Source organism: Oryzias melastigma, linkage group LG9, assembly GCF_002922805.2.
Source record: "Oryzias melastigma strain HK-1 linkage group LG9, ASM292280v2, whole genome shotgun sequence".
NCBI lineage: Eukaryota > Metazoa > Chordata > Actinopteri > Beloniformes > Adrianichthyidae > Oryzias > Oryzias melastigma.
Window position 1 is genome coordinate 12,788,482 of NC_050520.1, and position 26,296 is coordinate 12,814,777.

General features: G+C 39.8%; 3 protein-coding genes across 3 annotated transcripts in view; 1 reads left to right on the plus strand and 2 right to left on the minus strand.

Moving 5' to 3' along the window:
• Positions 1-5,069, plus strand: part of chek2 (checkpoint kinase 2) — a gene marked incomplete in the record, with an annotated part of 7,236 nt that extends 2,167 nt beyond the window's left edge. Inside the window, 7 exon segments of the mRNA XM_024260212.1 lie at positions 1,103-1,167; positions 1,234-1,333; positions 1,410-1,496; positions 1,726-1,889; positions 1,965-2,080; positions 4,649-4,734; positions 4,797-5,069. Of these exon segments, the coding sequence (XP_024115980.1) occupies positions 1,103-1,167; positions 1,234-1,333; positions 1,410-1,496; positions 1,726-1,889; positions 1,965-2,080; positions 4,649-4,734; positions 4,797-4,991 (813 nt within the window).
• Positions 5,070-8,407: 3,338 nt separating this feature from the next.
• Positions 8,408-11,630, minus strand: gstt2 (glutathione S-transferase theta 2). Its single transcript, XM_024260211.2, has 5 exons — positions 11,387-11,630; positions 10,178-10,265; positions 9,176-9,326; positions 8,930-9,106; positions 8,408-8,853 (listed from the first exon to the last, which is right to left on the minus strand). The coding sequence occupies exons 1-5, from the start codon at positions 11,613-11,615 to the stop codon at positions 8,707-8,709; spliced, it is 792 nt and encodes a 263-aa protein (XP_024115979.1). The 5' UTR covers positions 11,616-11,630; the 3' UTR covers positions 8,408-8,706.
• Positions 11,631-23,440: 11,810 nt separating this feature from the next.
• Positions 23,441-25,847, minus strand: LOC112137730 (gastrula zinc finger protein XlCGF52.1-like). The gene has a single exon (XM_024260191.2). The coding sequence runs from the start codon at positions 25,760-25,762 to the stop codon at positions 24,491-24,493; it is 1,272 nt and encodes a 423-aa protein (XP_024115959.1). The 5' UTR covers positions 25,763-25,847; the 3' UTR covers positions 23,441-24,490.
• Positions 25,848-26,296: the final 449 nt, after the last annotated feature.

The following is a 26,296-nucleotide window of genomic DNA, read 5'->3' on the forward strand; positions in this document are numbered from 1 at the left end:
TTATTCCACCCTTCTGCAGTCTGAACTAATGGGAGAGAATACTTATTGGTTTAATAGTCTTCTTCTTCTTTACCTTTCGGTTTATCCCATTTTTGGGGTCGCCAAAGCGTAACAGCACCCACTGTTTCCCATCAGTGATTTGGCAGAGTTTTTACGCCCCTCAAGTACCCTGTACTTGAGGGGCACAGGGACCCAGTTAGGCAGCAGCGTCAAGGGTCTTGCCTAAGGACCCAATCTGGGTGGAGATCAGTGGACAACCCTGGGAATCGGACCCAGAGCTCCTGCGTGCAAACCCTGTTCTTGGCCCACTGAGCCACCCAGCTGCTTATTTATTGGTGAAGAAAATTCACCATTATTTCTTTATTATTGTTATTATTTTGCTGATTATTTAAAATCTGGCTGTGTGGCTTTCTGGCAAACCATAAAAGTTTACATTTAGGCTGTGATTGTTACACTTTTTCTGTTAGCCTACAAACCGACCCCGGCCCCCCATCAGAGAAGAGGACAGTTATGTGACCCTCTCAAAAACAAGTTTGGGGACCCCTGTTCTACAGCACTTGTTCGTTTCTTGTCTTTCCTCATCACCTTCTGTCCGACCACCACATCCTGTTGTTTTCGATCCTCTTCTTTCTTCCATCCTTTTCTCCTGACCCGTCTTGCCTTTTTTCCTGTCCTCTTCTCTACTACCTCCATATTCTCCATTTAAATTTCCTCATCTTGCCCACTCTTTCAACTCTTATAGTATCTTTTCACAGTGACGTCAGACAAAATGGTGATATCGCAGCTAAAGTGACATCCAGTTTATGGGTTTAGAACGGCAAATTTTACGTAAATAATCAGAGGCAACGTAACCAATTTTAACAGAAATGTGTGCAATATGGATTTCATAAACGTCCTACCTAACTGTATTAGTTTTCAAGTACAAATGTCAGTAATCCTATCTGCAGAATTATGCAGCTGCTTCCCCAAATTTCTATTAAACAAGTCGTAGATCATTTCACTTTTATAACCCTAACCCTGCTCTCCTTTCCTTTCTTGGTTGTGTTTCTCTTCACCCTTGTTACCTTTCTCGTCTCCTCCCTTCTGTCTTTGTGTCCTGCAGCCTTGTTTAATAAAGACGAAGGACTTCTACCAGACGGAGGACAGCTACTTCATCGTCCTTGAGATGTGAGTGGCTCTGAACCCGACCGTGTGTGTCTGAGCGCACGCTAACCTCGGCTGTCTGTGTGTCAGGATGGAGGGGGGCGAGCTCTTCAATAAAGTCAAGTCTCAGCAGCAGCTCAAGGAGTCTGTGGCCAAACTCTACTTCTACCAGATGCTCTGTGCCGTCCATGTAAGTGCATGCTACCGTCGTCATGGTGACGATGCATGCACAGGTGCAGCTCAGGTAACTGTGTATGTGTGCCCAGTACCTCCACAGTAACGGGATCATCCACAGAGACCTGAAGCCAGAGAACATCCTGCTGTCCTCCAGTGAAGACGTATGCCTCATCAAGGTGACCAGGAATCTCACTGCTAATGATTGAACTCCATCTTCTGCTGAGTTCAATAACACTTCTGTTCCAACATAAATTTACTTCAGTAAAACTTGAAATAAGAAACTTTCCATTAGAAAGAAAAAAAACAAGCATAGTTTCAATTAACATTTTTTTTTGTCAACCTCATGAATAGAGATGGAGTTGAATCATCACTCTCCCCCTGACATGAGCCACACCTGTATTTCAGGTGACAGACTTTAACCAGTCCCGGATCCTGGAGGAGGCTGCCCTGATGAGGACTCTGTGTGGAACTCCATCGTACCTGGCTCCTGAAGTCTTCACCCACGCCAACACCACCGGCTATGGCCTGGCCGTGGACGCCTGGAGCCTCGGGGTCCTGCTCTTTGTCTGGTAGCTCCTCCCCCTGCAGCTGTTGTGCTGACCTGACAGAAGTCCTGTCGTTACCTGTCTGTCTGTCCTCCCCAGTCTGAGTGGCTACACCCCGTTCCATGAGAACTTTGGGAATTATTCGGTGTCTGAGCAGATCACTCGGGGAGAGTTCACGATGATTCCAAAAAAATGGGAACACATTTCAAACCAAGGTGAGATCCAATCTTGTGGGGTAGTTTGTTAAAGGGGCGGTCTGGGAGTAAAAATAAAACAAATGCTCCAACATCTTGAGAGTATATGGCAGTAATACAGCTGCTTCACTCTGTTTACAGTTTTTCTGGAAACATTTAGAAGTGCTCAACACTGAAGAAAGCTTCTGATTTACAGTTTCCAAGTTGGCTTTTTGTGGAAAAAGTTGAAGACTAAATAAAAAGGGAAAAGTTTTACAAAACAGTTACTGGTTTGTAAAAATAAAAAGAGGGAGATTTAGTTGTTTTGTTGGGTTCCTTTCTCTCCTTGAAAATACTTTGATCCCAGAGTAAAACCACTTCCTACTGATTTCAAAATTCAGTAATTATGTTTTATTGAATGTCTAATGACACTACTCACAATTAGTTAGAAATCGTTTATCTACATCATGCTTTTCCTATTTGGTCTGAATTTTGGTCTGAAATATTTTGAAGTTTTCTTTGATAATAATGAATGAAAAGAAAAACATTTTCATATTTATGACCCCAAAAATAAAAATGATTATTAAGATAGTAATAACAAACATTGCCCATGTTTATGGTAGGTATTTTTGTCATTTGCTGCAACAACAGTTTGACAGTAACGTCCCATCTTATCACTAGACTTGTTCTGAGGCGTTCCACTCTTTCACTAGTTCTACATGTAGTTCTCCAAGACTTTCACAGACGAATCTAATCTTTTGAATGGTCACAGAAATCCTCAAATAAGCTCATCCATTCAGATGGTCATTTCAGAGAAGTTTTGAACACGATTCATGCAAGTACTTGCATGAAAAAAAGTTAAAAAAGACAGGCAAAATAAAAGGCAGGAAAAAAAGACAAAAAATGATAGGCAATAAAGGCAGGCAAAAAAAGAAAAAACACAAAAAGGCTGGCATAAAAAGGCAAATAATAAAGGCAAAATAAAGGGGAGTTTAAAAAAAGCAGAAAAATGACTGATAACAAAGCTAGGCAAAAAATGTAAAAAAAAAAACAGGCAAAAAGGCAATACAAAGACAGACCAAAAAATCAAAAAAGGCAGGAAAAAAAGACCAGCAAAAAACAGGAAAAAGAGGCAAAGAAAAGATGCCAGAAAGGGGGAAAATAAAAGACAGGCAATAAAAAATAGGCAAGAGAGACGCAAAAAAGACGGGCAAAATTAAGACAGATGAAAAGATAAAGAAAGTCAGGCAAAAAAAAAAGGCAAAACAGACAGACAAAGAAGGCCAAAGAAGGCAAAAATTGCATTAAAAAAAGACGGTCAAAAAAGGCAATAACAAGAATGCGGGCAAAAAAGGGAGGCAAAAAAAAGACAAGCAAAAAGGCAAAAATAAAAGACAAGCAAAAAAGACAGGTAAGTAAAAAAAAAACAAAAGCAAAAAAAAAAGACTGGCTAAAAAAGAAAAAAAAAAGGTTAAAAGACGGGCAGAAAAGTAAAAAAAAAAGGAGGCAGAAAAGGCTAAAAAAAAGACGGGCTAAAAAAGGTTAGAAAAACTTAGGCAAAAAAAGACAGTAACCAACCTGGTTCTGCTGACCGGTGACGCCTTTCCAGACCGTTGTACCTCCTCCACCAAAGTGAACTCTTGGGACCATGTTAACCTCACCTTCTCCAGTAATGCTGATGACCATTTTTGTGAGCTGACACTCATCAGTGAACAGGACAATAGATTTCTGTGTTGTCTAGGTCACATGATCTTGTACTGCAAACGTTCATGGTGGTGCATTGGTGTCAGTGGAGTCTCCTGCTTTCAAGTCAAAGTTGGAGTTGGTTGTGAATAGTTTGTCAGTAAAGCCTAGTCCCCTTACATCTGGTAAACAGTCTGCAGCTGTGTGGATTTCCTAACCATGTCTGAGGTCAGAGGTCCTCAGGTTCTGGTCCTGGTTGTGGTCCATCACTCGTCCACTCCTGGGTCTGTCACAGACTCTGACAGCAGTTCTGTGTCTTGATGAAAGTCTGCTGATAACACTTTGAGACTCACCAAGTTCACCTGCAACACTTGACTGTCTACGACCAACATGAAGACGCCAAGACCAGGCGGTCGTCCGTTAAGTGGTGTCGTGTGTTCAAGTTTGTTTAAATGATGAACTTGGAATGACTTGCTGACAAAATCAGATTTTTAGACCCACATTAATTTGAAATTGATGCCACAATACAAAGGCTTTTCTAATAGGATCTTTTAGTTTTGGCCCCAACAAGTCAGACATACAGTGAGAGCACTATGTGGAAAACACTAAATGAGTTGTCTATCATCCCAGTACATCTGCCTCCTTATCTTATCAAACAGTGAAGTCAAACAAACATTGTTTATGACGCTGACTGAGTTTTTAAAAATATCCTTAACCTATTGTTGTTTTGAGGCATTTTGTGAGCTGCTGATTTAGAGTTGTACCAGTTCAGGTTTTCCCCCAACTTTCTCTTTAACCAGTGACATGAAATGTGAATCAAAAGCCAACCTCAGCACTGCTCACATTCTACTGTTGGTGGTGTTACTGCAGGAGATCGTTGTTGCAGTGCGTGTTCTTTCAGACAGTTCTTGACTGTTCTCTCTGTAGCAAAGGATATGGTGAGGAAGCTGCTGGTGGTCGATCCTAAAGAGAGGATGAGCATCGCTGAAGCTCTGCAGCACCCCTGGTTACAGGTAAGGCCAGCCGCTGATTCACAGCCGCCATGCTCTTGTCCATGAAACCCTGGTGATTTCAGGATCAGGAGATGCTGGCCACGGCTCAGAGGCTCATGTACCCAAACGATGCCGCCCATCATCCAGCGCCTGTCGCCATGGTAACCCCAGCCCAGCAGGAGACGGAGTCAGGGGACACCACCCACAGAAAACGAAAACGGGAAAGAGACGATGAAGAGCGCCCTGCCAAGCGCAGCCAAGTCCCGCCCCCTCTGTAGCCCAGCTGTCCATAAGCTGCTGTAAATAATTGTTTTTCCAGTTTCAGTTGTTTAATAAACTTCAGCCTGTTTTCTGAACCTGGATCTTCTGAGTTATTGTCAGGTTGTGAGGAGTTTTCAGAGACATTCTGTTATGGTGGCTCATATCAAAGTTATTCAGGAGGATATGAGAGCTGGGATACAGCTGCGGTGCACACCAGGACTTCTCCACTTTTACAATTACTTAGGCTATCAAACTGTCTTGGCAACCACCTAATGCAACGGAGCCCCAAATGTTTCCCACAATAAAAGCTGCTGTAGATAATAACTCCATAGTTCTGGAGCTCACTTGAGTTGTGAGAGCTGACGATGTTGCTGCTCAGCCTTCTTTCACATCCAGATCTACAACCACAAACCAATACCTACATATTTCTATAATTTTCAGAAAACTAATTTGGCATTTATCTAATATTTCAGCTACGTGCTAGCTGTTCTGGATCATTTAGAATTTTTTCCAGGCTAATTTGTCATTTTGATAAACTAGCTATCAGCTTCAGCCATTTCAGCTATCAACTTCAGCTTTTTCAATTATCAGCTTCAGCGTTTACAGCTATCAGCTTCAGTGTTTTTAACTATCAGCTTCAGCGTTTACAGCTATTAGCTTCAGCGTTTTTAACTATCAATTAAAGCATCTTCAGCTATCAGCACTAGCAAAATATAACTGCGGTTGGGGCGGAGTCGCTGTATCCACCTGTTGATTGGCAGAAAGTGATGATGGCATTAGAGAGGACCAGTATAGCACTAAGCTAGTGATTCCATTTTCCTCTTTAGGGCGGTATTCTTCTTAGCTCACAATCTTCTTTCAAACAACATTAAATTCCTGTTCCACATGAAAGACGAGCTGCTGGATGACCTCCATTGTTTTTGCACTACATGGTATGTGGTCTACACCACGGATGTGCCGTAACAAAAAAGAAAGAAGTGCACAGTGGAAGCGAGGCTTAACTGAATGGAAATTCAGAATAACCGGACCATCCTGTACTACTTTTCCTGTACTGTACCTCTCAGTAGAAACGAGGCTCCAGTCTATCTATGTTTGAATGTTGGAATAAGGATTTTTTTCCTAAATGCCACTACTTTTACTCAAGATTTAAATAAAAACAAAATAAGTATTCTGTCTCTTCAGTGCCAAAAGGTAGGTATTAGGTATCATTAAGATGTTTTCTGGCAAAAATTCAGAAAACTATTGAATCCATCCTCACATAGTGTCACTTTTGTACATCAAAAATGGAGTTTCTCTATTCTTTAAAAAGTTGGATCTTTGTATAAATTTAAATGATTATCCAAATGATGATGCACAGTTATCTGATTTTCCTTCACGTTCACATTATTACAATATTTTTAATAGCATTATTAATTTCAGACGGAGTGATTTTTCCATCACATTGGACATGGTCAAATATACAAAAAAGTCAACTACCTCAGTCAGATCGCTGGCTTCAGATATATACAGTTACTCATAAAACAGTTTGAACTCTGCATTGATGGCTCTTTGATCTGTCAGCACATTTCCATGCTCATCTGTATCTATAAACCACAACTTATTGATTATTTTAATTGGTGTGACAACAGTTTGTTTGCACACTCCCCATGTTAATAATGTGTGAGGCGGTAGCTCAGATGGAGGTTGCCCTGAGAGTTGGTGACTGCCTCAAATTCAGTTTGAAGTAGAAGTCTCTCCTTATACAAGTCAAATGAGAGTGTAGTGCTGCCGCAAACAGTTGTTTGAACAGTCGACAATTTTTTTTTCCTGATTAGCCGATTAATCAGGTCATGCTCAAACTGGATGTAAAGCACACATCCTAACCATCATTAGCTTTGAACTAACTAAAAATATAGCATTACCTGTGATAATACTAGTGTTAATGCTGTAAGCTGAATTTGACCACTGAAGATGCTAGTGCTGATAGCTGAAGATGCTCAATTCGATAGCTAAAACGCTGAAGTTATTAGCTGAAAATATTGAAGCAGATAGCCAGCTAAAATATTAGTTAAATGCCAAATTAGCCTAAAAAAATGAAAAAAAAGTCTCAAAAAATCTCCAAAATACTCTAAAAAGCTAACAGGATACCATTATAACTTTCAATTTTACTACACTCCGACTCCATATAATATTAAGTATGTAAAAATTGATTTTTACTTATTACTTTTTCTATTTTTATAATCATTCTTTGATAAATACAATCTGCAGTAATTGTCTTTTTTAATGAGAATATTTAGATTTTAACTGCATTAGCAAATGAAGAGGATTTAATTATTCGTTTTTGTATTATGATTTTTTTTAAACAATTAGCTATATTCCAAAAACAATCCTAAAAACAAATCTTAGTGAATGCCACAATAGTCCATAAATCTAGCAGAATGCCAATTTTTAAAACTTTAAAACTGTAACTTTTTAACATAATTATTAATAATAAAAATGCAGGAATATTATTCCAGAATAAATCAACTTAAACCTTAAATAACTTTTAATATTTAACTCTTCATAGAAATATTTTTTGCAAAATTATACAAGTTAGAATTAAGCACAAGATAATATCGGTACATTACTAACAATAAAATAAAATGATCTGGAGGGCCGGATAGAAATACCCGGAGGGCCGGTGTAGGTAGCAGATGTGCTCGGCCTGTCAGATCGGAATAAATAATAGCCCGAGCAGATCTTAACACTTTTGTTCTTTCTTTTAGAAAAATAAACTGTATCAAAAACATCAGTTTCAGTACAGAAAAACGACAAATTAGCCAACTCGTTTGTTACAGTTGTGTGACGTCATCACTAGTCGCAAGCCCCCGAGCCGATCTGACAGGCCGAGCACATCTGCTACCTACACCGGATCCGGTGTACTCATGACACAAATGTACAGCAGTTTATTTGTAGGGGGATTTTTAGTGAGAGCGGTGTCCGAAATAGTTTCTTTAAGATCCTACCCTCCCAGTGGAGGGATACAAAGCCCTCCCTCGTGAGGGTAAACCGTGTTGCGCTGTGTGGTGGCGGCGCAGTGCTTTTCTTCCCGTGGGTGCGCTCTGAACCCCAGACATTTAAACTGAACGCTTACATCAAATGTAAGTACTGACTTTTTGTTGTAGCATGACCTTATTAAAGTTATAAAACCACTATTGTTATGTATATTTGAGCACTGGAAGCTCCTTGCTAACGCTAGCTGACCGGCGACTATTGCTGTCGTCATCAAGTTAAAGTGACATCTAAATTCTAAGACAATATTTTTCCATAACTCTGGTTTGGAGGGTTACATATAGGGGAAGGGAGAAAGGAACAGTTTGGATTGGGCCTTAGTATTAGATGTGAGGCGCTGGATTTCCAGTAGTTCATTTGGGATCCTGTGGGGGGCGCTGCAGTCATGACAGTGAGACAGGAATTGAGAAAATAACATTAGTTTTATTTTTTCCATTATAAAACGTTAAAGTGCTTTACAGTCTGAATCACACAATGGATATGCTAACCCTCACCAAAACAAACCAATCGGATCGGTTCTGATGTGGTGCTCTGCAGGTGTTCAGTGACGTCACACCTCAGGTGATTTGAGGGTTGTTTAAGGCTCTTTTTCTGGACCTCAGATGATTGATTAAAAGTTTATTAAAACACTCAAATTATCCTCATCTTCCTCCTGCAGCAGCAAAGATTTTAAACCTCTGCTGGCTCCGCCTCTCGATGACATCACAGCTTGGCTTTGCGGCGATCCCTGAGGGCGTACAGAACTGAGTGAGCCTCATCAAATGCCTCGCCGACGGCCGATTGGACTCGGCTCTTCCAGCGCTGCAGAAGTGGGCGGTCCTTTAGGATGTCCCGCCCTCCGCCGAGAGGCTGCAGAAAGCACAATGAGCACACTCAGAGCCAATCGCTCAGTAAGCCCCTCCCCCAGCCTGCACTGCTGCCCCACCTGCATGATCTCGCAGACGGCGAGCAGATCTGCAATGGTGATGTCATCGCCACACAAGAACGGCTGCCGGCGGAGAAACATGGACTCCAGTTTGTCCAGCGTGCCGTCCAGCTCTGAGAGCGCGCGCCACAGCCGCGCCTCGTCCACCGGCCCACCGGTCTGGGCTGGGAACAGCACCTGCAGAGACGCACCTGAAGTTCACCTGAGCGCCGGCCGGCAGCATGGGCTACAGGGGCGCACGCTCACCTCCAGCAGGAAGACTTTGGCAGCATGCGGGCGTGTGTTGGTGTGATGCCATGCCGTGTACTCGTCCACGCGAGCTCTGCGGTCCGGTTGAGGAGGGTACCAGTGCTCAGGAACGCCCTCTTTTGTGGTCAGGTACTTCAGGATGGCGTCACTGTGACACACAAAGAATTTCACTCAACAGCTACGGCTCATCTGAAGAACTCACACCTTCACTCTGTTGGATTTCTGTGCATGAAGAAGATTGTGTCTCCCAAAGGGAGAAATTTTTTTTTGGCGTTATACGTTAAACTACCAAATCTAAAGAAACGTGTCCATAATGTGGGCGGGGCATCACGCTGAAACTGCTCTGAAGTAGGGCTGCCACAAACGACCATGTTATAAGTCGGCTAATCACAGATTATTTTTTCCGATTAGTCGACTAATCGGGTCATGCGCAAACTGGATGTAAAGAACACATCTTAACCATCATTAGCTTTAAACTAGCTAAAAATTAGATATAAAGCATTACCTGTGATAATGTTAGTGTGAATGCTATAAGCTGAATTTGGCCGCTGAAGATGCTGAAATTGATAGATGAAATCGCTGAAGCTAATTGCTAAAAATGCTGAAGCTGATAGCCAGGTAAAATATTAGTTAGATGCCAAATTAGCAACCATACACCATAAAACTCTAAAAAAAAAGACCTAATTAGCCAAAACAGCTAGCATGCAGCTGAAATATTAGCTAAACTCCAAAATAGCCTAAAAAATCTTAATAAATGCCAAAATAGTCCAAAAAGCTAGGAGAATGCCATTATAACTTTCCACTTTACTACACTCTGACTTCATATAACAAAGTAAAAACTAACCAACTATTAAATTAGTTGTCGACTATTTTAATAGTCGATTAGTCGACTAATCGTTGCAGCTCTAATATTAGTGCGTTAATTCTTTTTGATTAATTGCGTGCGTTAATGATCACAGCTCTACTTTTTTAGCTGCATGTACGTATGCACGTGCACACCTCTCTGTGAGCACAAAGCCGTTGTCCACCATGACAGGAACCTTCTGCATGGGGTTCAGTTTGGTGAACTCCGCAGTCCTTTGATCCCCTGAAAAACACAAATGACTCTTTAGAAAAAAAGAATCAGTCACATAAGAATATTAGTCAACAGAGTCTCAATTGTTACTTTAAGAGCCTTAAAATCTTAAAGCTGACTGAGAGCAAAGATTGCAGAATTGGAGTGATGTGCTCTGTCTTTCTGGTCCTGGTTAACAGGCGTGCAGCAGAGTTTTGGACCAACTGCAGCCAATTGAAAGTGTTTTCTAACACTAGAAAAAAGAGCATTATCCTACAATAATCTATTCTAAATGTTAACACAGTGTAAACTCATATGTTAGCACTGCTCTGGAGAAAAGCCATGCTGCAGTCTGGGTGGGGATCATTGTCTGGAAGATGTACAACATGTACCCATTTTAGAGATTATTTATTTATTCACTTTAAAGCCAGCGCCATTTGTAATTAGAACGTATAAAACTCGTAAATTGCGTCTTAAAAGTTATTTTATAAAATATCATCTATAAATGAAAATTCTTGATAAATGACACCAACATCGGTGCAAGTCTGCAGCTTTGAGACTTGAAGTTTACCTGTCTACCTGTCCTCCTCACGTCTCCAGTCCGCGGTGCGTTCCGCTCGCAGCCCCGCCCCCCGCTTCGCGCGCATGTTCAAAGGGCGAAATGACAGAGAAAAAAATAATTCCCAGGTAAAAGTCCGTTGTTCGTTTGAGCACCAGAGCTCACGCGCTTTTCATCCGTCAACACCCTCCCCCGGTGTTTTGGAGTGCTCACTGCACGCGCAGTGGATGCGACAGAAAGCACCGAATCTGAACTCAGCTCTGTATGCGGGACACTCGTTTACAGCAGCACCTGCTTTTGTTTGTCTGTCAATCTCGGAATTATTTTGAAGGTGTTAAAGAATACATGTCTGATCATTTTATTTAAAGTTCAGAGTACATTTTATGATGTGCGCAGAGCACAGCTGTGCGCAATTGCGCACGGGCGCAGCTTAGAGGGAACAGTGGTTCAGTTCTGTTGACAGTCGCGGTGACGCGCTTCAGCTTTTGGCGCACAGTGACGGTAGTGTGGGTCAAAGTTGACGGCTCACAGTTCAAAAGTGCCCAGTAACAGCGTCCGCTGACTCGTGCACAGCTCTCCCCGCAGGCTCGGTTACCTTTGCGCAGCGCCACGGCGCAGACCTTGTGCGGGATCCCGGTGCGGGCGAGCAGGATCTGCACGGCCCGGCAGGGCTGCGACAGCAGGTCCAGGTACACCTCCAGCAGCCGGCCAGGCGCCATCGAAGCGGGTCGATACGGATCTGTAGAGTCCGCTTCTTCTTCTTCTGCTGCAGAGCTGCGGTCTGCGACAGCTTCTACCGCCCCCTGCTGGACGTTCCACTCCATTCTAACAGTCTGTTTCTTAACCCTTTCTGACCTGTAACGACCAAATATCTAAATCATCACCCCCTCAACTGTATTGGAAACAAAATGCTAAAAACTGAAGGAATAAATTGCATCGCCAAAGTAAATAAAATCAATCACACATTTTTTATAGAACTGTGTCAATCATTCATTGTTTTTATTAGCTTTATTATGTATTCCATACTATGGAGTGCATAGTATTTCTGGAGGAGTTTCCTTATTCAACATTCATGACGCCCTGCAGACGTAGGGCTGATGGAGTCTAGAAATGCTGTAGTAGAGTTGCCCCAGGCTCATATCGCTAGCGTTACAGCTCCAATGCGAGCGCCGCAGTCTTTACATAACTTTAAAAGTGCAAGAAGAACCCCACTGCAGGTGTTCACGTCCTGTGTCTGTGGTCAGACTGCGGCGCTGCGAATCCGTTTCGTTTGGCTCAAATTTTCACCAGATGACGCAGCGGAACCACACTAAGGAGCGATTAGCATGAACGTGTGTGAGTTTAGAGTTTTGCGAGGTTGGCAGCAGAGCCTGTAATATGAGCCATCTCCTGTAGCTAGTTTATCATCTATGTGAACCTCAGACATCAATTTATACATTTAACCCATCTAAACTAGAAAAAATTGCATTTCCTTGCAGAAATACGTTTGATTGCAATTTTGCAGAAGGTGTTTTTTTTAATTGCTTAATTGCATAAGTTCTAGCAGAAGAAGCTGAAGTTTGCCATAAGTTGCAGAAGAAATTGCAGAAATCAGCAATGTTGTCAATAAATGGAAAATCTTTTTGGTGTGCAGAAGAGGTAGTTACTGCGGAAAACACAATTAGCAGAAGTGATTACAGAAATAACTAATATTATCAATGAATGGCAGGAATATGTTGGATTATGAAAATGTATTTTTTGATGAAAAATCAAATCAATATTTGCAGAAGAAATTGTTGAAGAAAGCAATCCTAAAAGACATCAGTGGATTCTAAAATTGCCACAAATGCTATCATGTTTATAAGCTATTATCTAAACTCCAAAATACACTGAAAACCCACAGTAGAAGCTAAAATAGACAAAAATGCTAGCATGTAGCTAAAATATTAGCGTAATTTGAAATTAGCCTAAAAACATCAGTAGATGCTACATAAGCTAGCATGTTCCTTAAATGTCCCTTCACTGATGATGGACCGGCAGGCGTTTACAGCCAATCAACTGTTACCAAAGCTTAGGTCACTAAAGGTGCTTTAAGGGAAATCTAAAATAAAAGCCATTTTTTAGGCTATACAAGCCAAAAGATGAACCTAAAAGAATAATGTTATCATTTATATACTTTATTCTTCCCTAAAACATATTTTGGTATATATTATAACTTAATTTTATTTCAAGCCGTAGGTTAACTTTGATTGATGATGGCTATGTTCCTTAAATATTAGCTAAACTCCAAAATACCCTGAAAATCCCCAGAAGCTAAAATAGCCGAAAAAGCTAACATGTAGCTAAAATATTAGCTTAACTTCAAAATAGCCTTTAAATCTTCACTAAATGCCAAGTTAACTCTACATGCTGTTAGAGTGAAGAACATTGTCTGTGGTTTGACTCAGCAAAATGTTGCAATTTTGTTGCACTTGTGAAGAGATGAGGAGGCTTCCTGGTAGATTTCAGTTGTTTTATTGTCCAAAAACATGAAAGAGCAACTGCAATTCTCTATTTAGCGTCACAATCCACGATCTCATCAGCTAACTTGCTTGCTAACCTCTCTCTCTTCCACTCGCTCTGATCATCTTCTTCTGCGGTTTTCTCTACTCAAAATCCAGTGAACGCCACCTAGTGGTGTTTTAAAAATGCACAACATGCAAGGTGCTTTACACCATTAATAACAAAAATAAAACAATTGTGGGGGGGCTTCTAAATTATATATTTCAAAATATAAATACAACGTTTCATTATCATGTTTTCCCACAAAAAGTTTAAATACAAATGCTCATAAAGCATTACAGTAACAATGCATGGTAGTTCATCAAATAAATAGCATTTACATCAGACAACTGGGCAGGACAGTTTTATCAGTATCTTGTCCAAGAACTGTAACACCAGAATGGGCAGGGGGAACTTGAAACTTCTGATTCATAAGTTTGGGGGGTCACAAACTCCTGAAACTGTCTCCCTGTGCGCGTGAGGTGGGGGAGGGGAGGGGTGAGCACCTACAGTAGAGCACAATGAGTCAGCAGAATTTGAAGCACCATGGTTTGCTCCGAACAAATGACTGCTGTTCGCCAACCATACGTCCGATCAGAATAATTCCTTCAGTTTTGTAAACCTCAGGCTCAGGGGAATTTAGAAATATATGTTTTATGTGTGTCAAACATAACATCTTTTTGTGAAAATGATCTGAAGTGAGAGGAGTAAATCCTTCCTGTTATAACCTCAAAATCCCATGTTAACGAATGGGGAAACGGCAATTTGACATGTTTCAAACAAATATCTATATCTTCAGAACTGCTTCAGATATCAAAACAGTTGAACCCTTGTAAGAACCACGAGGTTTTCGGCTATCATCTGTGTAAGTTTCATGTCTCTATGTTCAAAGGTGCTCTCACAATGGCAATTTAAAAACAGTCCACAACATAAAAAGCGTTTGTGTTCTGTACAATGGAGAAGTATAGGAATTTTGGGTGGACTTTGTCTCAAACTTGGGGCTCTTGCGAAAAAACTGCTGAACCCATGACTTTGAGGGTTATTTTAAACGAATCTAGACAAAAATACCTCGAGTTTGGGGAAAAAATTGCGACTCTACGACCAAAGGTTCAGGAGTTACAGCGATTTGTTCGGAAAAGTTTTCTCTTAAAAACTCCTCTGTCCACACTCTAAGGGAGGAAGTCCCACACTCTAGCAACTGCCAAAATCGTCTCCAAAGTCCAAAATTGCCTGATTTCAAACAGCTGTAGTTCAAAAACTATGAGACATATCCACAAGAAAAGTTATAGCTGAAATTCCCCGTTCCTCCACTACAGTTTAAAGTTTGAATGGTGTCTGTAGCTCAAAAATTGTAGGAGCAGATACAATTCAAAAACAGTAAAGTTGAAGCACTGTCCCCATTGACTTCAATGTTACTTTAAATTTGAAAAAACAGAATTTTATTGCATACTGCAATCAAACTAATTAAATAAATGCAAATTAAGTAATTCCTAATTTAAAAAAATGCTATTTTATTTCTCTTTAATTTTTTTGTTCTTAAGCTGTGGGCACCCTTGCATGACATGTGTCATTAAGTAGTTTAAAGGTCATTGAAGGTGATGTCATACACATTGTTGTGATGTCATCATGACATCATGCGATGCTGTCAGATGTCACAGGCTGTCATCATTTGACATTTTTCAACAACTCATCAGCACCAGATATTCCTTTCCTTGAAAAAGAACTGTCCCAGCTTGAGCTAGTTGTCAGGGACGTCCAACCTAGACGGAATTAAATCAGGAAAAAGGAACCGTTTTGAATTTCAGAGGATAAAATGCAGTCTTCTAAATTTTCCAAGGGATTCCTGCTCCCAGAAAACACATTTTATGTGACAGGATCATACCCATGTTTAAAAAAGTCAGTTGTTCAGGAGATGATAAAGAAATTCCAGCAGGAAACTGATTTGTTTCATGCTGAAAAGGTCGCTCTTAAAGCATCAGAGGCTGTTGCTCATAAGAAGGTGGGAAAGCCTTCTCCAAAAATGGATAAGGCAATGGACACAGATAAGAAAAACAAAGCATATCAAAGAGAAATTTTGATGAGCCAAGGCGCTGTTTTGTTTGAAGTTATAAAAAAAATACAGTATGAGAGGCAGGTAAAGGAAGAGCTGAGAAAGAAATTGGACACGGACCTCACACTTATGCACAAGGATGAGGGAGAATTCCAATGTGAGGAAGAAATAGAAAACATCCAGGAAACACAAAGGCCTGGCGAACATCACAGAACAGCCTCCTTCTCATACCAAGAAAACAAATTAGAGATGCCAAAGCAAGAGGAACAGGAATTAGGAGAAGCCTCAATGGAAGAAGAAAACAGAATCAAGGGATTCCTGCTCCCAGAAAACAACGTTTATGTGACAGAATCATTCCCATGTATAAAAAAGTCACAAGTTCAGGAGTGGATAATCAAATTAAAGCAGGACGCTGATTTGTTTAATGCTGAAAAGGTCGCTCTTAAAGCATCAGAGGCTGTTGCTCATAAGAAGGTGGGAAAGCCTTCTCCAAAAATGGATAAGGCAATGGACACGGATAAGAAAAACAAAGCATATCAAAGAGAAATTTTGATGAGCCAAGGCACTGTTTTGTTTGAAGTTATAAAAAAAATACAGTATGAGAGGCAGGTAAAGGAAGAGCTGAGAAAGGAATTGGACACGGACCTCACACTTATGCACAAGGATGAGGGAGAATTCCAATGTGAGGAAGAAATAGAAAACATCCAGGAAACACAAAGGCCTGGCGAACATCACAGAACAGCCTCCTTCTCATACCAAGAAAACAAATTAGAGATGCCAAAGCAAGAGGAACAGGAATTAGGAGAAGCCTCAATGGAAGAAGAAAGAATCTGGAATGTCAGTCCGATTCTGAAAGATAATGAGGAGAAACCTCAGAAACAGCAAAAAGAGGCCCAACATCACACAGAAGACTTGTCCTGTTCCCCAAAAGGCAAACTACAGGAGAAAAAACAGGAACCGACGTCGGGAAAAGCCTCAATGGACGAAGAAAACAAAATCCAGAATGTAAATCCAATTCTGAAAGTTAAAGAGGATGAACCTCTGAAACAGGAAGAAAAGACCAAACATCACGGATTTTTTTGTTTCCTCAAAAAGAAACTAAAGAGGGAAAAACAAGAACGGACATTGAGGGAGGTCTTACTGGAAAATTGGAACACAATTTCAAAGAACATGAAGCAGCAAATGCAAGAACGTGCAAAAAATCTACTGGAGAAAAAACAGGAACCGACGTTGGGAAAAGCCTCAATGGACAAAAAACTAAGAATCCAGAATGTAAAACCAACTCTGAAGGTTAAAGAGGATGAACCTCTGAAACAGGAAGAAAAGACCAAACATCACAGATTTTTTTGTTTCCTCAAAAGGAAACTAAAAGAGGCCCAACATCACACAGAAGAATTGTCCTGTTCCCTAAAAGGCAAACTACAGGAGAAAAAACAGGAACCGACGTCGGGAAAAGCCTCAATGGACGAAGAAAACAAAATCCAGAATGTAAATCCAATTCTGAAAGTTAAAGAGGATGAACCTCTGAAACAGGAAGAAAAGACCAAACATCACGGATTTTTTTGTTTCCTCAAAAAGAAACTAAAGAGGGAAAAACAAGAACGGACATTGAGGGAAGTCTTACTGGAAAGTTGGAACACAATTTCAAAGAACATGAAGCAGCAAATGCAAGAACGTGCAAAAAATCACAAATGGCCAAAGCCCCCCAGGTGCTTAGGCCAGATGCACAACTGTGTATGCCACAAATGCAAACAGCTAAAGCTGTACGCAGCCCAGCACATATTTCCCCTATATAAACAGGGAGTAGAAGCTCTTTGTACTTTTTGTAAGGAATACTGGGAACTTATAACATTTGTTTTGGTTGTACTTGTTTCACTTTCCATTTTGGGCGGTATGCTTTACGCTATGATCAACCTTGGAATAATATATAGTGGGTTAGTAGCTCTAAGACATTAGGAAGATTAAGTAGTAAAATAAGTAGAAAAAAAGTAGGAAGATTAAGTAGAATAAGTAGGAAAAAAGTAGGAAGATTAAGTAGAATAAGTAGGAAAAAAGTAGAAAGATTAAGTAGTAGAATAAGTAGAAAAAATAGGAGGACTAAGTAGAATAAGCAGAAAAAAAGTAGGAAGATTAAGTAGTAAAATAAGTAGAAAAAAGTAGGAAGATTAAGTAGAATAAGTAGGAAAAAAGTAGGAAGATTAAGTAGTAAAATAAGTAGAAAAAATAGGAAGACTAAGTAGAATAAGCAGAAAAAAGTAGGAGGATTAAGTAGTAAAATAAGTAGAAAAAAGTAGGAAGATTAAGTAGAATAAGTAGGAAAAAAGTAGGAAGATTAAGTAGTAGAATAAGTAGAAAAAATAGGAAGACTAAGTAGAATAAGCAGAAAAAAGTAGGAAGATTAAATAGTAGAATAAGTAGGTTTTTACATCCCTGTAGACCTGAAGATGTTCTGTTTGCTCAAAGCTACCTCCAAAATGAACAGATTTTAAATGCAAAACAAGACGCTGGTAAAAAGTTGAGTAAAACACACATTATCTTATGCTGCTTAACATTGGTTACTAGCTGTTAGTGGTTTAACAGATCACAAAACTCACGGTTCGGATCATGTCATGGTTTTGGGGTCACGGTTCGGATCATTTTTCAGATCAGTAAAAATAAAAAGCAAAAAAAAAAAACAAAAAAAAAAACAGCAAAACAACTAGATAAAAGCTAAATTAATTTTTAGAAATGCTTCAAATCATTTATTGAATAAGCTTATAAATGTTTACTCCACACTATAAGGCGCAAAAAAAAGCCTAAACTTTTTTCAAAAATGTGTTCAAAAACTTTGAACACAAAGTGCCAAATCATCATTCTGATTACATTTACATGTCTTTAGACCAAATCTACAGAAACTGAGAGGAAATATTTATAAATATAACAGTTAAAATTAATTTTTGGTACTAGTTGTTTTATTGAAATTAATGTAGCCACGAGGGGGCCCAAGCCAGGGTCTCATTGTGCCGGTCCCAAGCCCGGATAAATACAGAGGGTTGTGTCAGGAAGGGCATCCGACGTAAAATCTTGCCAAATCAAATATGTCAATCAAAACCTATACCAGATCGGTCGAGGCCCGGGTTAACAACGACCGCCATCGGTGCTGTTCACCGACAGGGTGCCGGTGGAAATTGGACTACTGTTGGTGGAAGAAGGTGAGGAGGAAGGCGGGTTCGTAGGGAGAGAGAGAAGAGGAAAGTCACTAGTGTTGGACTGCATCTCCTGGTGGCTGAAGACGGGGCAACTTCCTGTTTCTGTCAGAAGTGCTTTGGAGGAGTAGGGAGGAGCATGCTGTGGTATCGCGAGACTTACGAGAGGAGTGTGGTGAGTTAACCTGGTGGCGCGTGAGTAGCTAAAACAAACATTTCTAGCTTTTATCATTATACTGCCATATACATATTCAGATAATTAACACATATTTGGAAAAAATTACTACGTTTTTGACTGCCTGGAGTACTGCTTCGATACCGTAGTCATGAAGAAGGGCTCCACCACCACGCTCTTGTGTTTCTTCTTAGAGTTGCATAAATGACTCTCCTAAGGACGTACTGTTTGAACGTTTTTTATTAACTCCATTAACAGCAGTCGTGGTACAAACATGCGGCTTCGGTCTTCACATATCTCCCACAATGCATTGCTACATTCATCCGGGTATCCGTTCCGCTACACACACAGAGATGCATTCAAGTGAAATAGGATAAACATATATCAGAATATTACACACGCCTTCCACCAAGCAGAACCGTGCTGATGATTCTCCCGGGGCCGTCTCCTCTCCAGGCAGCGGAATCAGCGGCGCGTTAGATTCCATCGATAAGAAGCTCTCCAGCCTTGATGCCCGTGGTGAAGACCTTCATGGAGGCCCATCTGAAGATCCCGAAGGAGGAGGTACAGAACATCACCTTCGACAGAGTCCACCGGCTTGGAGGGAAGAAGCCCGGCAGCCAGCGCCCGCGTCTCATTGTAGCAAAATTTTAGTTTTATAAACAGAAACTTTCTATTAAAAGCCGAGGACGGGAGCTGAAGGGAACCCACTACAGCGTCAACGACCAGTATCCCGCAGAGATTTTATGCCGCAGAAAGCTGCTTTTTCCCCTGAGGAGACAACACCTGACCGTCGCGGTGGACAAGCTCTTCGTGGACGGCCGGCTCTTCTGGGACCCCGAGATCACCCCGTGGCTGTACTGAAGACCCCCCCGCGCTGCTGCGTCTGAGCTGCGCTGAAAACACCTGCTAAGCTTATTTAAATGAATGGAAACAGATCAACCACCCCCCCACACCTCCTCTCAGGAAAAACGTTTTTTTTTTCTCCCCTCTCCATGTTTCTGGGGTTTTTGTGTTTTCTTTTTCCTTCTCTCTTTTATTCTTTCTGAATTAATAGAATTTGAAAATAAAATAAAAAAATGGAGACAGCTTATGCTGCTTCTGCACAAGAACAGATTCTGGGAGATTTAAAAAAACTAAGGCTTCAGTTAAACAACATAATTAACAAACAAACACAATTCCAAATACAAAGACTTAGACTAGAAAGATTTGAAAACTCTAATAAATCTGGCAATTTTTTTAGCTAATCAGCTTAAAATTAATAAAGAAAAATCCACAATAACATCTATTACTGATGAGTCAGGAAATGTCAATCCATCAGAGCAAAGCATCAATTCATTCCTTAATAATGTAAACCTTCCCAGATTAAATGAAGATCAAATCAAAGACTTAGACTCGCCGCTCTCATCATCTGAACTTCATGATGCTCTGCTGCTTATGCCGAACAACAAAGCTCCGGGGCCGGATGGCTTTCCCGCTGAGTTTTACAAAGAATTCTGGGAACAGCTAGCAGAAACTTTTTATAAAATGGTTACATTTATAAAGGAAAATCAGTTACTTCCACCAAACATGAATTCAGCAAATATAATCCTTCTTCTCAAACCAGAGAAAGATCCCACAACTCCTTCCAGCTATCGTCCCATCTCACTGATCAATGCAGACGTCAAAATTATCTGTAAAGCATTAGCACAGAGAATAGAAAAAATCACTCCCCATATAATTCACCATGATCAAACTGGATTTATTAAAGGTAGACAATCGAGTGACAATGGCCGCAGACTTATCAACGTCATAGACATTGCCACTATTAAAAAACAGGAAATGAATATACTCTCGTTGGATGCTGAAAAAGCTTTCGACAGAGTCAACTGGAAGTTTCTCATCGCTGCTCTCCACAAGTTCGGATTTGGAGAATCATTCATTGATTGGATTAAAATATTATATCATAACCCAAATGCCTCAGTCAGAACGGACAAACAGACGTCCAGCAGGTTTTTTCTTGGAAGAGGAACCAGACAGGGTTGTCCACTCTCCCCCTCTCTCTTTGCAATATTCATTGAGCCTCTGGCTGCAGCAATAAGACAGAATGAGAACATTAAAGGAGTTAAAACAAAACATGGCAATCATAAAATTAGTCTCTATGCGGATGACGTATTACTTTTTTTTACATAAATCATGTTCTATAAGTGAAACGATAACAATTATTAACGATTGTCCTCCATCTCAGAATATTCAATTAATTGGAATAAATAAGTTCTATTATCACTTAATAGTAATGCTGAGAAAACACTCTCAATACCGGTCAAATCAGGCAATATCAAATATCTAGGTGTTCATCTTTCCCCCAAACTATCAGAATTGGTGCAGCTAAATTACACCCCATTACTGAAAAGCATTCAAGGCGATTTAACTCGCAGAGTCAACCTTCCCCTGTCACTAATATTCAAAGTTTCCACAAAAAAATGAACATATTGCCAAAAATTAATTATGTATTCTCAATTATTCCTAAACAACCTCCACTAAAATGGTTTAAGACATTAGACTCAGCCATAACCAGCTTTCTCTGGAAAAATAAACCAGCAAGAATCAGCCTTGCAACTCTAAAATCTGCAAAAAGATGTGGAGTCTTAGAATTACCTAATTTCAACAATTACTTTATTGACAACAGATTACAGAACATCTTAAAATGGTCAGGAATTACTCTAGAAAATAACTCATGGATGGACTTGGAACAGGAGTTATGTGGAAAGATCAAACTGTCAAATCTACCATTTATCAGCAAACAACAAAAAAACATGATAGTTTCCAAAGTATTAACATAAGTACCTTTAACAGCCTGGCAGGATTTTCTCAAAGTGTCCAAGTCCTCAGTTGTACCGTGTAAAATGACACCCATCTGGAACAACCCAGACATCCTAATAAACAAAAAGATGTTACACTTCCCAGCTTGGCAAGCAGGGGGCATAACACTACTAGAGCACCTAATTATCGATAGAAGATTTATAATACCCTAGAAACTACAAGATCCATCCATCCATTTTCTTAACCGCTTCGTCCCTTTCGGGGTCGCGGGGTTGCCGGAGCCTATCCCGGCTGCTGATGGGCGAAGGCGGGGAACTACAAGATAAACATGGAATAAACCTCTTCTTGGAATACAAGCAACTGAAATCTATAATCACTAAAAAAGTTCCATACAATGATAGTGCCTTAAAATTACCTGAAATAATTTCATCTTTCTTTAAATTTTCAATGAATAAGATATTCTCTAAAATATACAAACACTTATGCAACCTAGATAATAACATTTCAATTCCAATAACCAAATGGGATGCAGACCTGAGTAGCAGCACAGATCAAAGCTTCTGGACAGAAATGTGTCTAAACACCTTTAAACCGACTAAAAGTCCAAACTTACAACTAATCCAATTCAAAACTCTCCATATTATTTATTATACTGGTTAGAGGATGTTCAAGATGGGTCTCAGAAGCTCAGACATATGTGAGCACTGCGATGGTAACTTACCTGACAGTTACATGCATGCACTGTGGTTCTGCACACCTGTCCAGGCTCTCTGGCAACAGGTTTGTGCTGATCTATCAGTCTGGCTTAATGTTTCTATCACTGCTTCACCGTCACTTTGTGTGCTTGGTGACATGAGTGCCATCGATATAAAAGAAGGATTAGTATCTGTAATCTTCATAACTCTTTGTATAGCAAAAAAAACTATTTTGTTAAATTGGAAAAACAAGAAAAACATAAACGTTAATCAGTACAGGAATCTGCTTTTTGATCATATCAGTTTGGAAAAACCATCAGCTTAAAGTTCAAGTAATTTGGAAAGAATTCAGTCTCTCTGGTCTCCCATAGTTGACTCCATGACTTGGGGGGAGGGGGGCTTGGGTTTTTGCCGCACCTTGATTGTCTGCCGGGGCTCAGCATGTGAACAATGGTTGCATTTACTGATGCATCTGTTGCAAACCTCTCAGATGAGGGTACACAAGGTGGACACTTTCTTGTCTTAATCGTTGAAAGTTGACAGTTGACAGTTTTCTCCACCTTGATAACAGTCAAGAGGATTCAAAGAGTTGTCAGAAACACACTTGCAGGTGAAGCACTAGCTATGTCTGAAGGGATTGACAATGCCATTATTCTTTCAACATGATTCTCAGAACTCAGTGCTGGTAGTGCTAGTTACCCTGTACCAATAACCTGAGTCACTGACAACTATTCACTTGTTGATGCACTGAAGTCCACAACGTCTGTTGCAGAGAAAATACTCTGTTTATAAACTTGGTTCTGTCAAAGAACTGATCCAAACTGGAAAAGGCTCAACAAGTGTTCTGGTCAGACCCAAAGGAACAACTTGTAGAGTCTCCCTAAAAAAGGAGCATCAACCACCTTGTTGCTGAAGTCTCTTCATGATGGTCACTGGACAGTTCATTGAACTGGAAGAAAGTTCACAATCAGCTCTGATGGTTTTTTGTTCTTCTGAAAATGATTCTTGATTTGGTTTTAATGAAGGTTAAAGAACATGTACATTATTTTATTTATTAAAAAAGAGGGAGATTGTCTCCAACTGTCTCATGTTTATTCAATATGCCATGCAGCTAGGGGGCGCACTACTCCATTGTTGATGTTATGGAGGAGAATACGTTACAGGGCTGTGCTTTTCTGTCTGTCTGAAATGACAGTGGCTAAATAAAGTTTTTTTTTTTTTCAGAGGATTCTGTTTGACCAACAGAGCTGCGCTGAACCTCACTGCTGCACTCAGACTGATGAGAAAAGCACAGAGAAGCAGTTTGTTGACTTCAGTCTTCTTCACACCTCCTGATGGAGCTCTGTGATCTGAGCTCAGTCCTGAGCTCAGCAGTCAGAACTGGACTTGAGGAGTCCAGCTTTGGAACCTGCAGAGAACCAACAAACAGCAGAAAGCCACACTGTGGGAAAGACTCCACACTTCTGACTGATGTTCACGTCCACTTTATTCTTCACAGGAAAGATTGAGACAGAACACTGAGAACTAAAAAGAACAGAGAAACGCTTCTAATCTCTACTAGAAAACAGGAATCACAACAACACAAGACAGAAATGACAGTCTTTTATGATCCATCTCTTCCTTACTACAATTTAAAGAAAAAAAAATATTACTCAAAATTATTTACTCACATGATTCATCAATATATATTTAATATTAAATGTAGTCATTTTTTTCTTCAAGGATCACGTAAAATTTGTCAGACAAAAATATGTATTTACAGTATTTCTAGTGTTGTCATGGTAACACAGATTTAGATAACATACACACTGTATCAGCATAAACTACAACAACAAAAGTCAACAACAAGTTTATAGCAAAAAGGTTATTTAAAAAAATCTAATGTAATCTATTAGTAAAACCAACAAAATTGAGCATTACTTTTAAAAATGTTCATCGTTTCTTTAAAACTCAAATCCATAAACAATGCCTGTACAAAAAGTGATGGTACCTTCAAAACTGGTAAAAGCCATTCAAGAGCTGAGGATTTAACTGTTATGATACACCTAAAAGAAGGAATTTCATGGAAAATGTTCAATATTTATTGTCAATCAATAAAAAGAAAAGCTCATACAGTATAGAATCATTATACAGATATAAATGTATCAATCCTAATTATAATGAATTTTGAGGATTGTGGCTGATAGACAATGAAACTAGATATTTGTCCTAGAAAATGTGATTATTATATCACAAAATTAATTGAAAATAAAAGATGTTCTCACTACAAAAGTCAGACTTCAAAAAACTGTTTAATTTTTTTTTTCTTTTTTTTTGAGAGAGGCTTCTCTGTTGTGTGAATTCTCATGTGCCTTTTGAGGTTATATGCACGATAAAAACTTTTATCACATTCTTTACAAGAAAAAGGCTTCTCTCCGGTATGGATTACCACGTGTCTTCTGAAACTAGATGGGTCACAAAACCTTCTGTCACATTCTTGACAACAAAAAGGCTTCTCTCCTGTGTGAATTACCAAGTGTGTTTTGAGAGTAGCTATTCGACTAAAACTTTTATCACATTCTTGACAAACAAAAGGCTTCTCTCCTGTATGAGTTCTCATGTGTGATTTGAGGTTAGATAATTGATAAAAACTTTTATCACATTCTTGACAAACAAAAGGCTTCTTTCCTGTATGAATTATCATGTGTCTTTTGAGATAAGACATCAGACTAAAACTTTTATCACATTCTTGACAAACAAAAGGCTTCTCTCCTGTATGAATTATCATGTGTTTTTTGAGATCAGATATCTGACTAAAACTTTTATCACATTCTTGACAAACAAAAGGCTTCTCTCCTGTATGAGTTCTCATGTGTGATTTGAGGTTAGATAATTGATAAAAACTTTTATCACATTCTTGACAAACAAAAGGCTCGTCTCCTGTATGAATTATCATGTGTCTTTTGAGATTAGACATCTGACTAAAACTTTTATCACATTCTTGACAAACAAAAGGCTTCTCTCCTGTATGAATTATCATGTGTTTTTTGAGATCAGATATCCAACTAAAACTTTTGTCACATTCTTGACAACAAAAAGGCTTTTCTCTTGTGTGAGCTCTCATGTGACTTGTCAACTTAGACGAGTAATCAAAACGTTTACCACAATCTTTGCAGACGTATGGTCTTCCATCAGACTCAGCTCTCATGTGGGGAGACACATTGTGTGCAATTATTTTTCTTTTACCAGCCTTAACAGAGGAACGTCTCTTTTCTTTTGGAGATTGTTTGTGCTTCTCTACTGAAGTTTTCTTCTTAGATTTTTTTCTAACATCAGAGTCACACTGACTTTCTGACATGTGAGAGCTTTCCACACTTTGGATATGACTTCTCTGTCTTCTCTTCTTCTGATCTCTGATCTGTGGGTCTATCTCTTCATCTGTAGTTGATGATGATTCTTCATGTTGGTTTCCTTCTTCATCCTGACTATCAGTTACACTGAAGCTCTTCTGTTTGTTTAGATCTGATTCATTGTGATCATTTTCCCCATAAAAAGGAATCTCCATCAAGGTATCAGTCTCCTGCTTTAGATCAAGCTGCTCTTCATCCTGACTGATGTAGAACTCTCCCTGTTCCTCTTTAATCTGTGAAGGTTCTGGTTCCTCCTGTTCCTCTTTAATCTGTGGAGGTTCTAGATCCGCTTGTTCTTCTCTGAAGTTCCTCAGCTGGTTGCAGAGATCTTCCTCTTCAGTCGACCAATGCTGGGGGAGGACTGCAGGGACACAAACACAAGAATGGGGCCTTTTAAAGAAGTTTGTTCATTACTAAACATGCATCCACCCATCTTCTTAACCTGCATTATCCAGATCGGGGTCATGGGTCTCCTAGAGCTCAACCCCAAGACAGGGTACACCCTGGACAGGTTGACAGTCTGTCAAATGATGGGGCTACCTCAAATAATTATTTTAATAGTTAACTAATCTCGGATGATTTTTTTTTCAGTTAGTCGACTAATCATGTTCCACATTGTCTGGATGTAAGACACTCATCTTAACCATCATAAAGTTTAAACTATAAGTGTTTAAGCTATATGCTAACTA